General features: G+C 35.3%; 1 protein-coding gene and 1 pseudogene across 1 annotated transcript; one reads left to right on the forward strand and one right to left on the reverse strand.

Annotated features, from left to right (window-relative positions):
- Positions 1-56: 56 nt before the first annotated feature.
- On the reverse strand, positions 57-5,408 carry LOC122290781 (annotated as a pseudogene).
- Positions 5,409-11,369: 5,961 nt separating this feature from the next.
- On the forward strand, positions 11,370-13,611 carry LOC122290773 (proliferating cell nuclear antigen). The gene is made up of 4 exons (XM_043098409.1): positions 11,370-11,887; positions 12,582-12,734; positions 12,839-12,936; positions 13,082-13,611. Exons 1-4 carry the CDS (start codon positions 11,569-11,571, stop codon positions 13,304-13,306), a joined length of 795 nt encoding a protein of 264 aa, XP_042954343.1. The 5' UTR covers positions 11,370-11,568; the 3' UTR covers positions 13,307-13,611.
- Positions 13,612-14,058: the final 447 nt, after the last annotated feature.

The following is a 14,058-nucleotide window of genomic DNA, read 5'->3' on the forward strand; positions in this document are numbered from 1 at the left end:
AGAGTCTCAACTTCTGGTAGAAAAGAGAACAAGAAAAAAATCAACAATTTTGAACATTGCACAATATGATGGTTTCTTTCATTCCAACGTAATCATATATACATCAATGTCAATTTTGACGAGGACACGGGAGGAAAACAGCTTGTGCCATCACAAAAGGGCCTAGTGAAACAATGGACTCCCTTTCAAGTAAATTCATTGTTACAAAAACTACACCTTATATAACAGAGTGGGTACAAAAAAATGTAGAGGTAATCCAATCTCTCGGGAAAGAAATTCTAGAACGGATGAAAAAACAATTTCCAAGCACAAGCTCTGCCTTCCCGCTTGCCAAATCTCAACCAGGAATACCATGGATTTAGACTTTTTTTTAATTAAGGATTTTAGACTTCACTATCCGAAGAATTTCTTGGCCTGTCATGCAGATAAATGATCAGTCCAAATTTTGTATTATAGAGTTGTTAAGTAACACCTTGCAAGTAGGAAGCTTAACAGTATAAGCCACTGCAAACCCTCAAAGTGACTGAAAAAACGTCATAGCTTTTAAGTTTTTCCAAAGACTGACAATCATGAAAAGATCAACCAGAAAATAACCTTTTTAAAAAGGAGGATATTTAAAAGTTGAGAACCATCATATGGTTCAATATCTAATAAAACTAATGCAAACGCAGACCTGCAGTTCCAGAATCGGGCCCACTATTGTATGAACCTCACTGGTCCAATTCAGAACTGCATTAAAAATGACAGACAGTTGTGCAAATCGGGATCAATGGAACTCATTGCCACTGGAGATGTAGTGAAACAAAATTTTGAGTATTGGATCAAAACTCCAATAATGAGAACCTCCAAAGTGAAACTAAAGAAAGCTTGGTCCACTTTCCGACGGTACAAATAAAAAAGCAGGAGGCCATGGTCAATTTTTTACCAAAAGCCGTGGCCAAAATCTCTGCAAATCCATCCTAGTCGATGGTAATTTCTCAAGTCAACCAAAGCTATTTTCTCAAGTATACTAAAGTGATTGGCTGTGTCCAATAGAATGAAACCTACCATAACCTGCTAGCATTTGTTCACAAGCAATTCTCTTATTCTAGCATTAAATTATTTGATATTCTTACTTATCAAAAAAAAATATATATTTAATATTCCAAATTCTATTGCATTTTCTATATGCAAGATATAGTGAACTAGTATGCTCTACTGCAACTTATAAGCTGGAGGTATAGAAAACAATTTCCAGAATCAGTTGTATGCCAGTGCCCCGCATTTAGCCAAAAATCAATACCATGATGCACATAATTTGGAAATCTTACTTGCTCAAGGATTAGAAACATAATCACATTCCAACCTACCAGCCGACCAAAGTTGGGGAAGAACCCTTTATAAAAGGTAAAAAATCCCTGCAATACATTAGTTTCAAAGAGTCGCTGGTTATTACTGCAACTGATGGTTTCATACAAACATTTATTTCAGGCTTTTAATCGAGCTTTTATTTTGTAAATTGCACACTCACGCAGACGGCCAGAGGGTATTGAATTCACAGCTTCACCCTACATCGGACATCCTGTTTCTAAAGGGGATAAGACAACATTCGGAAGAAAAAACTATTAGAACCCATGATAAGTTATTTTCAGAAGCTTGCTTCTAGCCTATTACTTAAAGCATATGGCACAGGCCTGCCCTCCAATTCAACACATCCTTGAATGGACCTCATTTACAAATAGATAACCCTTTAAAAAGTCAATCTAAAGTGCTTTCCTGCACTGTATATGAGAGAGAGAGAGAGAGAGCCAATATTATTGACAATTTTCGTTTTATCTTCCAAGACAATTCAATATACCTCGCTCTTCAAAGTTTTGATGAACCAATCAAACGTGTTTTTGTATGTTGAATCTCCCATCATTCTAGATTTTACCTGGAACATAACAAGCATGGCATCCAAGCCAATATTGACCGACTAGCTCATCCTTAAAATACAATAAAAAATTAAAATTAAAATTAAAATAAAAAATTGCTTCATATGATAAGAAACAAATTTTGATCACAATCCTCCATTAGCATAGCCACATAAAGCCTGAAGCAAAAAACTATGCAGATTATGCTACAATTGGAAACCAGATTCAATAACAGAAAAAACTTGGCAATGCAAAGAAAACATGCACATTCATTTATGTAGCAAAATTGTCATCATCGGCAATTCATCGCCATCATTATTGTCACCATGAAATTTTTAAAATGCTTCTTAGCACTGTTTACAAGGTTACACACGAGAGACAGCATGTGACTTTTGTTTTTAATTGGTCCATTACTACCCATTCCAAGATGGTTAATTATACTTATTTTTTAATGCTTTATTTAAATAATATATAATCCAAAATATGTGTCATGATTTTTCCCCGATAGGTGCAAAATCTCAACAAACTTCTATGATTCACTTTCAGAGAGAGAGAAATATCAGATGTGGAGAACTTTTCAAACTCCATGGACATGTGAAAGAGAAATTCTATACCCATCAGACCAAGACATAGCTTTTACTTAGTCAATGGAAAATCCTATAAGTTTTTTATAGCAGGGCAAATGACTATTTGAGGACTCTAAACTGTATGATTTAAGGCTACAAGCACAAGTAGAAAAAAAAAAAAATTCATACCACATCAACGGGAGAACCAATACAGACAGCAAAGAAACCTGCACCTAGACCAGCTAGCAATTGAGTCAAAACATTGTCCACGAACCCTGGAATTTTCAAAATCATCTGCATAAGTAAAGAGAATTAGGACATTTTGGAATGAACTGAACCCAACAATATTTGAAATTAAAAATAAGTTCAACCAAAAAGACCTAACATTAGGATGTTACGTGTTTAACTTGGTCATAACTGGCTAGTTCAGCAGCATTTATTATAGCATTTTGGGTAACATTAGGGCCAAGCCCAGTCCAGAGAGCCCCTAATCCTTCTAATTTTTGTAAGATGATTACAATTAATTCACTTACAAGCTAAAAGACAAAATATCCATGTTAGCATGTAAACTGACCTGCCTCACTATGTTGAAATAAGCATCCAAAGCTCCAGCATAGCACCTAGGAACCCCGGATGGTGGTTCTCCTTCAGCTTGAAGTCGAACTTTGACAAGATCAGTTGGATTAGCCACTGCAATTGCTATAGCACCTGTCAAGGTAAAAATGTAATAAAATTTTCAAAATAAAAAATCCAAGAGTTTGATGTGAAATGTATTGACTCAGAAAATTAAAAAACGGGGGGAATGGTGATGATAGTTTGAGCACTGGACAGAACAAAAATTTTATGCATGTTGTGTACAATTTTATACTGCAAGCAGGGCAGTCACCATTCATACTCACCCGTCAAAAGAGCAGCAAGTATTTTGTGGTATAAAGGAACATCTCCAATAAATCCACCGCCAACAAGATATGTTTTGACCTGTCCAACATGCAGTTTACACATACAAATAAAAAATTATTTCTGAGTAATCAATCATATTCATCAAAAAAGCATATAAACTCACAGGACCATATAAGCCAATATTTAAGCCTCCACAAAGACACTGGCGTTGTAATCTGGAATAGTGCCTTTCCAAGTGTTGACAAACCCTCTTCCCTAGCAATAGTAGCAATAGTATCCACCAAACGCATATATTTGGGTACACCCACTCCATCTACTAAGCTGAAGCCTGACTTTAGCAGTTCATATTTTGAGTTCTAATTGTGGTGTGTGTGTGCATGTGTATGTGTGTTGTTAGTGAAATACACAATAATATAATAAAAATTACAAGAAAATTAATATTCAACCGAAATTAGTTTGGACTGAGACACGGAAATATCGCTCTCTTTAAGGAGATTCAAGCCCTCTACGGTGTACAAAGTCTCAAATTAACCGATGCAGCAAAACTTCTCTTGACTTGACTCCTCCAGGATACAACAGCTCAACTGATCGTCGTATAACCCGAACCAACTCTACACAAGTAGTTGAGCTCAAAGCTCCACCAGAAGAACACCTTTCTTTTATCTGGAAATACTCTCAAAAATATTTACATACAACCCTCTATTTTATTTTATTGTATATCAAGATAACTCTACTCTCAAAAGCCTCACTGTACACTAGATGGACGCCCCCTTAATATATAGAAAGCCAACCAGCATGTAGAAAAGAAGGTAGCTGTTTGTACATACGGCATCTAGGCAATAAAGAAGATAAAAGGACATTAGCCATCATCAATGATACTTAAAAGGATGTTGGCCAATTAAATATTGTAATTAGTCCATTAACACATACCAACGGTAAATAAAGCAGGCCAATTAAATATTGTTTAACACGTACCAACGGTAAGAAAAGCAACGATTAAAATATTAATTAAAAAAAATACCAACATGTGTGATTCCAAAGAAGCATTGTGATTGGTGTGTATGCTTGACAGGAGATAGACACAGGCGGGTACTAATTCAGTTGAAGAATCATACTCAAACTATATCAATTGCTTTATAGATCGTTCTGCTTTTTATTTTACTCTTGTATTTGTTTTTGGCTTCCACCCTCTCTTTTTTTTACTGTTCAAAGATAAAACCATACCATGAGTAAAGAACGCATGTGCATAGAGCATGCATCATCATATCTCACTGCTTAAATTCCAAAAGATTGTGAAAAGCTGATACCTTAACTTGGGCTAAAAACAAAAATCATGAAGTAAATACCATGTAAGCCCGTTCTATCTTAGTTAATCGGAACCAGCTCAATGCACCCAAAATCAACGTCTTGAATGGTCAAGTTACAGGTTTGTAGTATCATCACAACGCAAAATGTTTAGAAACAAGACACGTTTTCAAAGCCGAATTTCAAACTACTCGAGAATGAGAAGGGTATTGGAAGTCCAAGAAGATTAAACAAGTGAAGATAACAGTGTTGGATGATAAGCTAGTCGTAAAGGACTATTAATGTCTTTATAATGCAGCCGTGGCCCATAGCACATTTCCTAGAACCAAAATGAGTACAGAGCAGATGACCATAAATTTCCAAAAAAATGCAAAAAAAAAAAAAAAACTAGCACCTGAGCTTAATTTAAAATTCTCACAACCAGATTAGTGAGTGAGTTCTTTGAGCTTAGTACACGTGATAACCATACTAAATCAACCAAACCGGTAAATGTGAACTAAAATAATAAATCTACCAAAGTAAGTTAAAACCAGAGAGATCAAGCAGTAACTCGGCGAAACAAGCCCGAAAGGGACACAGAGGAATATCTCAGCGAATGAAATTTCGGTCTGGGGCTTGCAATCCACCATTGAAATCTGCAAAAAAAGGCTGGAAAGCAGGAATTTGGTAATGGAAAGGCAGTTCCGGAAGAGTTGGAAGAAGGAAATCGCTAAAGCAAAATGCCATGGGCCCCGAGGATTCCTACGACAATGGGTCTCCATTTCTTTTTTTTAATAACTAAGAATTTGTTGTAAAATAACATTGTAAAATTGTATGACCACCTTGAGCTAGAAGTCAAATGCACAGTGCATAGTGCCAACATAGTACTGCATAGTAACTGGCATAGTAAATGGCCGACATCACACAGTGTGCATAGTGCCAGCATAGTACTGCATAGTAACTAGCATAGTAAATGGCCGACATCGCACAGTGTGCATAGTGCCAACATAGTACTGCATAGTAACTGGCATAGTTCCCTTTGTACGCCTATATATATCGTTGAATTCTTTAAAAAATTCATAAGTTTCATAACTTCTCTGAGTTCTATCTCTCTCTCTCTCTCTCCTTTCGATAGTTTTATAACACGTTATCAGCACGAAAGTTCTGACAATCTTGAAGCTAATAGTCCTCTACTTCAAGTAAGTTTTTTAATATATTTTTATATTCTTGATTTATATATGTAAAAAATGTCAAATCTTACAAAATTAGAATTCGTTGCTCTTGACATTTCTGGAAAAAATTATTTATCTTGGATCATTGATGCTGAGATCCATCTGGATGCGATGAACCTGGGAGATACAATTAAAGAATGAAATCAAGGGTCCCTGCAGGACCGTGCTAAAGTAATGATTTTCCTTCGGCACCATCTTCATGAAGAATTAAAAACTGAGTATTTAACGGTGAAAGATCCACTTATTTTGTGGAATGATTTAAGGGAGAGATATGAACACCAGAAAACTGTAATCCTCCCAAAAGCTCGTCATGATTGGATGCACCTGAGGTTGCAAGACTTCAAGAGTGTTAGTGAGTATAACTCTGCACTCTTTAAAATTAGCTCGCTATTGAAATTATGTGGTGAAAAAGTCACTAATGATGACTTGTTAGAGAAGACATATACTACTTTTCATGCCTCGAATGTGCTCCTGCAGCAGCAGTATCGAGAGCGAAAGTTCAAGAAATATTCTGAACATATATCTTGTCTTCTATTAGCTGAGCAAAATAATGAGCTTTTATTAAGAAATCACCAGTCACGTCCTATTGGTTCTATATCATTTCCTGAAGTGAATGGTATTAGATTTACATCATTCCCAGAAGCGAATGGTGCATCTTTTCAAAGAAAAAGAGGACGTGGACGTGGTAAGAAAAACTATAGAAGTGGAGGTCCTAGAAGTGACCACACTAAAAGGGATAATAATAGATATACACCGTACCACCAGAAGTGGTTCAACTCAGAGAAGGGCAAAGGTCCTCAAAACAAATTTTTAAAGAAAGATGAAGATGGATGCCATAGATGTGGTATGAATGGACATTGGGCTCGTACCTGTCGTACAGCCAAACACTTGGTTGACTTATACCAATCTTCTATAAAAGAAAAAACAAAGAAATTTGAAACAAATTTTGTTGAACCATCATATGCTTTAAATTCTATAAATGGAGAAGATATTACAAGTCTTAATATTTCTGATTTCTTTGAGGATTCTAGTGGTAGAGTTGATTATGAAAGTGTTCCTTTTTAATTAATGTATTTCCTTTATCTTATTATAAAATATTTTTATATTCTGCAATGTTTTGTAGTAATGAAAGTTTTATTTATTCTTTTATACTTGTTATAAATTATTGATGATATGATTTATCTGAGAATGGAAATGGAGCATCCCTGAAGGATCGCCCTAAATCAATAATTTTATTGAGTATCTCATATGAGTGATACTTGTACCAAAAACTCATTATGATTTATGCACCTGAAGTTGCATAATTGAAATTGTGGAAAGAATATATATTTGAATGAACGTTTCGAATGTGCTCCTGAAGTAGCAATATCGAGTATGCTCCTGAAGTAGTAATATGAAATGCAAACGTTCACAATATATTCTAAATTTGTGTCAGGTATTTCAGTGACTGAGCAAAATAATGAGTTTTTGATAAGAATCATTAATCACGTCTTACTAGATCTATATCATTCCCTGAAGTGAATGATAATGAATTTATATCATTCTATTCCCTGAAGTAAAAAGAATGATGCGTTTCATTCAAAGAAACTAAGAGATTGGACGTGATAATGAATATCTTTTTGGGCCAGAAACTCGTATTGGAAAAGCAGTAAGCTTTCTCTTTGAGATGATATTATACAAATTATTGAATCAAATATTATGATGCATCAAAAGATGATATGATTCAAAATATTTGTATCTTTTCATGGTTATCTTGATCATCCAAAATCAATTATGATAAGTCGAATGATTTTCATATGGACGTCCATAAAAGAACCAGAAGATTCTTTTACTATAAAGTCTTACCACCAGAAGTGAAAAGAAAAATTTGCTTGAAGCAAATAAGATGAAATTATTCAACATTATCTTGATTATCATATGTGAACCAGAAGTTCAGATGATAATTAAATTTTGGATGCAATAAGATAAAAATGTCTCATATTCTAACTGCTAAAATCCCAGCGAGGATTGAAGTCCCTGTAGGACAATTAAGAAATTCAGCAGTCTAAAAACATGTATAAAGGCATGTGAGACTTATCGATACAAAAGATAGAGTATCTCAAAAGAGAAAGGCACAAATAATTTGGTGCTCCTGAAGAGGCCATACCCACAAAACAAGCAATAAAGTCCATCCAAATTCTTTGTATAAAATTCTCCTATATAAACTCTTGAAGAGTGCCTCCTGAAGAGGTTTTTCATGAAAATGTCTTCCCTTGAAGAGGGACAGGTACCTGAAAATAACGAGATCTCGAATAATGGAGAAATTATGGATAGAAATAAAATCGTTGTCGACAACGTATTTCCATATGAGATGGCAATTGACATTACCAGAAATAATGGAGAAAGTGAATCAAGAACCGTCGAAGAAGACCGACGTAAAATATTGGCCAATATTTGAAAGAAACAATTCCTGCAGAATTGATTCACTAGTAAAATATGATGCATCGGGACTTATAGTCCAAACACCTAAAGAGGTGATGCTTGTTGAATGTCAGTGGGTATTTATGGAAAGGAAATAAAAATGTGATATATAAATCACGAGTCAGTTTCTCAATTCCTGCAGAATTGATATCACTAAGTAAAATGTGATAAATATGGACTTGAAGTCCAAACACAAATGAAACAATATTGATATGATTTTAAAGTGGTTAAATCATATTAAGATTTTTATTAGCTTGAAAGTTATCGAAAGTTTGGATATGCATGATTAACTGCATATTTATATGGATCATTGGATCATGATATATATATGAAAATCCCTGAAGGATAGGAAATGTCTGAAGCTTCTAATATGAATACATCTGGAAATATGTATTCTATTAAGTTTCAAAGATCCTTATATAATCTAAAGCAATCCAAACGCAAATGAAAACAAGCTATTATTGCAGTTTATATATATGATTTAAATGTCATTGAGGCTCCAGAAGAGCTCATAAAAACTGCACATATTTGAAATATAAATCTGAAACCCTTGCGGCTTCAAGGGGAAGATGGATGATGTTATTAGTCATGAAATACCATCTTTTAATACAATTAGTATTTCAGATTCATATTATGTGTTTGATATGAAATGTGCATTATTAAAGAAGAAATAAAGCACACAGAACATTTACCAAAAGATAGAAACACAAATATGAATATTTGTGAAATATTATTTTATTATCTTGAAACAAGAATTACAGAAATTTAAGGCACTTTGCCTCATTCTTCAAATGCTCTTGTTCTTCAAGAATCTGCATGGCATCCCTATCTAAAGCGGTGGGCAATCGAAAAGAAGACTTAAGCAAGGATTTTAAATTCCTATTCTCTTGCTTTATTGATTCTATCTTCATGTTGGACTCCAGAAGAAGTCGCTGAAATATAGCAATATTCTCATGGAGATCGTCAACTCCACAAGTTCTGGATTGCAGTCGCTGAGAAAATGCGACAATGGATGATGAGTATCGGGTAACGAGACTCACAAGCTCATAGATAGCTTCATTATCTGCCCTACGAGTCAGATCATTATATTGCATGATAGCACCTGTGGTAGAGGCAGGAACAGCTGATGAACGAGGTGCAGAGTACCTCATATATTGGCTATGAGAAGATCGTTGAGCCATTGCAGAGTAAAAATGCAGAAAGAGATTGCAGAGTAAAAATGCAGTATGATTACAGAAAAGTGAAGAAGATGAGATGTGAATGAAAATGAGCTGAATATCTCTTTTATAGAGAAAATTATAATACAACATCTCTCGTGAAGTAAGAGAAAAGAGACGAAATATAGCTTCATAGCTCTGCGGCGCTTGACAGCACGTCTGACAGCTGCGATGCCTGACAGCACGCCTGACACCTATAGAGGAGTTGAAAATCCGCGGTGCTTGTCTGATCTTAAAAGGCTGGCCACCGTTTTTATTAAAAAATGAGGTTAGCGGTTTAATGTTGATGAATTCTCCACTAACTGTGTTATTTACAAGAACTCCAGAAGAGTACAACTCCAGAAGAGTAGTGATGAGCAGAAAGATCCAGTTGTGATTATTTTATCAACATGGATCAAGTTCACAGTTAGTTGGATGTACAGATGCGAGTTATCTTTCAGATACACACAAGAAGATCATTGCAATTCATGAGAAGAAAGTTGAAATTGATATCAAGAAGGTACGGTCAAGTGATAATCTGGCAGATTTATTCACAAAAGCATTACCAACTGCAACATTTAAGAAGATTGTACAGAACATTGGAATGCGGAGACTTGAAGACCTTTTATCATGCACTTTTCAGGGGGAGTAACGTCTTGAAGACTTATGCTGATTGTACTCTTTTTCCTTCGCTAAGGTTTTATCCCACTGGGTTTTCCTTCGCAAGGTTTTAATGAGGCAATCTTAAAGCATTTTACGGTACACATGAATATTGTACTCTTTTTCCTTCGCCATTGGTTTTTTCCCACAGGGTTTTTCCTTGGCAAGGTTTTAACGAGGCATATTCATTATACGTGGTCATCCAAAGGGGGAGTGTTGTAAAATAACATTGTAAAATTGTATGACCACCTTGAGCTAGAAGTCAAATGCACAGTGCATAGTGCCAACATAGTACTGCATAGTAACTGGCATAGTAAATGGCCGACATCACACAGTGTGCATAGTGCCAGCATAGTACTGCATAGTAACTAGCATAGTAAATGGCCGACATCGCACAGTGCGCATAGTGCCAACATAGTACTGCATAGTAACTGGCATAGTTCCCTTTGTACGCCTATATATATCGTTGAATTCTTTAAGAAATTCATAAGTTTCATAACTTCTCTGAGTTCTATCTCTCTCTCTCTCTCTCATTTCGATAGTTTTATAACAGAATTTATTTTTTTAATAATATTATGAATTTTTTAATTATTTAAAAATATTAAAAAATGTATAAAAAAATACACTTATTAGGAGGATGTTTATGTAGAAATTGTCGGCGAGTTAATCAATAGAGTTTTGCTATATACAAATACAGTTACGCATTAATTTATATACTAATATTTATTTATTCATATTTAAAATTTAAATTAACATTATTTTTAATAAAATTTACTTTTTGACCAATCATATCACATTGGTGCACAGATTAGTGCATAATTGTGCTTGCAATTATATTTTTCCTAATCAATAATATTAGAGGAATAAAATTTATGTGAAGTGATTTGTATTTTTTATATATTTTATTAATGTGATTGATTATGATAAATTAATAAAATACATAAAAAATATATAAAAATAATTATATATAACAAAACTTATAATTAGATTATAATGTTATTGTTATTTATAATATTTATCATTATTCATGATATTATTAATTGTACATAAAAATTTTATAATATTATTATAAAAACAATCTTCGTTTCACGTTTTTTTTAAAAAAAAAAAAAAATAATAATAATAATAAGTATCCGCTTTCCGGAAATCGTATGGCGGGAACGAAATTACACTCGAAGCCCGCTAATTGAACCCTACAGAATTCAAAAGACTTTCCCAGTACACATCTGAGTTCTGACGCTATATAATCCGCCCCGCCCATCCGCATTTCGACCCCGCTCGAAAATCTACCCGCCTTTTTCGTCACCATCTCGGCATTTCCCTCGCAAAAGCTCAAACCCTAACCCTAATCCTAAGCCTCAGGAAAAATTCAAGAAAGATGCTGGAACTCCGTCTAGTACAGGGCTCGCTCCTGAAGAAGGTTATGGAGTCCATCAAAGACTTGGTTAACGATGCCAATTTCGACTGCTCGGCCACTGGGTTCTCGCTTCAGGCCATGGACTCGAGTCACGTTGCTCTGGTAGCTCTACTCCTCCGATCCGAGGGCTTCGAGCACTACCGCTGTGACCGCAACATCTCCATGGGCATGAACCTCAACAACATGTCGAAGATGCTAAAGTGCGCTGGAAACGATGATATCATCACCATCAAGGCCGACGATGGTAGCGACACCGTCACCTTCATGTTCGAGAGCCCCAGTAAGTGTTTTTTTATTTTGGCTCTTGAGATTATTTTTTTAGGTTCGATTTTGAAAATCCTAGGGCTTTACTGGCAGTTGGGGCTTTGTACTAAAATTAAGAGGGGTAAAGTCCCGCTAGTCCAAAATGCTGGTGGGTTGATTTTTAGATTCTCAAGACAACTTGCTGTGTTTGGCTGCTGTGAACACGTTGTAAGAAAGAGAGATGCAATTTGTAATCCTATAATGTCAGTAGGGCTTCGAGAAGAAATTACTATTATTATTTGACTACCGCATAATTATGTAGTTCCATTTAGTCATGGTTTATTGCTTAGAAAACAAATTTAGTTGAGGTTAATTAAGCCTTATTTGACTCTGTTTTCTCAGTCAGAAACCGATGGTTAAGATCTTTCTGTCAATTCAATTCACTTATATGTCCCCCTTTCTTTAACAACAAAAGGTATTCTCGGGAAATTTTAGGATGAATGCTAGTTGGAATCTAAACAACAAAATCATTTTTCCTGTTATGATTTATAAAAAAGGAGTCGAGTAGAGATTGCAGTTTATACTTTTAACCGTTTTTTATTTCCAGTGGCTCTAAACTGTATAAGCATGCTATAATTTGGAAAGGGAAAAAAAGAACAATTAACTCTGATTTATCTGACATGTGCTTGTGTGGTTGATTGTTCTGCTTCCCATTTGGTAATGGATAAAAGCGCAAGACAAGATTTCTGATTTTGAGATGAAACTGATGGACATCGATAGTGAGCACCTTGGAATTCCAGAGGCAGAATACCATGCTATTGTTCGGATGCCTTCAGCTGAGTTTGCTAGGATTTGCAAAGATCTCAGTAGTATTGGTGACACTGGTACTGTGGCTTTGTTGTTGGATTTGTGAGTTTGTAATTCTTTTTTTCAAGTGTTCATCCCATTGTGTACTTCTCTAAATATATTTGGTTATTTGTGCTTGCAGTTGTCATTTCTGTGACTAAGGAAGGCGTGAAGTTCTCCACAAGAGGTGATATTGGAACAGCAAATATTGTTTGCAGGCAGAATACCACGGTAGATAAGGTATGGTATTATGGTATATTTAGTTTCTCCAGTGTTATTGATACAATCTTAGCACCAGGAAGTGGCTTGATGAAAACGTGAACATGGGTATTACTGCATTTTTAGTTCCATCTGTGAGTTTGATTGACTTACCTGGAATTTGCAGCCGGAAGAAGCAACAATCATAGAGATGAATGAGCCAGTGTCATTGACGTTTGCGCTGAGGTATATGAATTCCTTTACGAAGGCAACCCCTTTGTCAAACATGGTTACGATTAGCTTGTCTTCAGAGCTTCCTGTGGTGGTTGAATACAAGATTGCAGAGATGGGTTATATTAGGTTCTACTTGGCCCCAAAGATAGAAGAGGACGAAGAGGAGACAAAATCCTAAAGTTTAGGTTTTTATGTAGCACTCAACTCAATCTCCCCCCTTGCACGCAATTTGTCCTGTTTTAAAACCCAGTTGAGAATGTTTCTAATACGTTCTTATACTTGGTTTTTATATCTTTGTGGGCAATCAATTGGCGGTTTAGAAGAATTCTACATATCCGATGGATCTGTTTATGTTTTGTGATTTAGATTAGGATGAACTGTCGTATGTATTTTTGTTGGTTTGTAGCATTTATGATTTCTGAAAATTGATATCAAGTTTCGGAAACCTCAGAATGAACAAGAATAGATTGAGTGGGCTGTCAACTATTTGGCTATGAGGATTTTAATTTATACGAGGTAAGGTCCACGTAACTGGCTGCGTGGAATTCTCGTGTCCTGCTTTCGGCACCTGCTCCTCTCCTGAGTTTCCTCTGAGGTGCTGTGACATTATGTTTCAAAATATTTGGTACTCGAATAATAAATAGTTAATTGGAATATTAAACGGTAAATCCATGATACTGACTTGAATAATCCTGCTTGAGTGTTCATGACTTTCCCAAAATTGAAGTAATGATGTACAGTGGAACTTGAAGTCAAATGACTCAAATTAATGTACTAGTTTTTTAAGTTGTTGAAAGAATAGTAAAAGGGTGGCAGTCCACCGTATCAATTTAAAGGAAAAGTCTGAATGCAGGCACAACGCGCACCCATTTGCGCACTACAGCTGACGTGGATTAATAAAACGAAGCGTTTTGATTTGTTTCCGTCTTC

Source organism: Carya illinoinensis, chromosome 13 (genome assembly GCF_018687715.1).
Source record: "Carya illinoinensis cultivar Pawnee chromosome 13, C.illinoinensisPawnee_v1, whole genome shotgun sequence".
Lineage (NCBI taxonomy): Eukaryota > Viridiplantae > Streptophyta > Magnoliopsida > Fagales > Juglandaceae > Carya > Carya illinoinensis.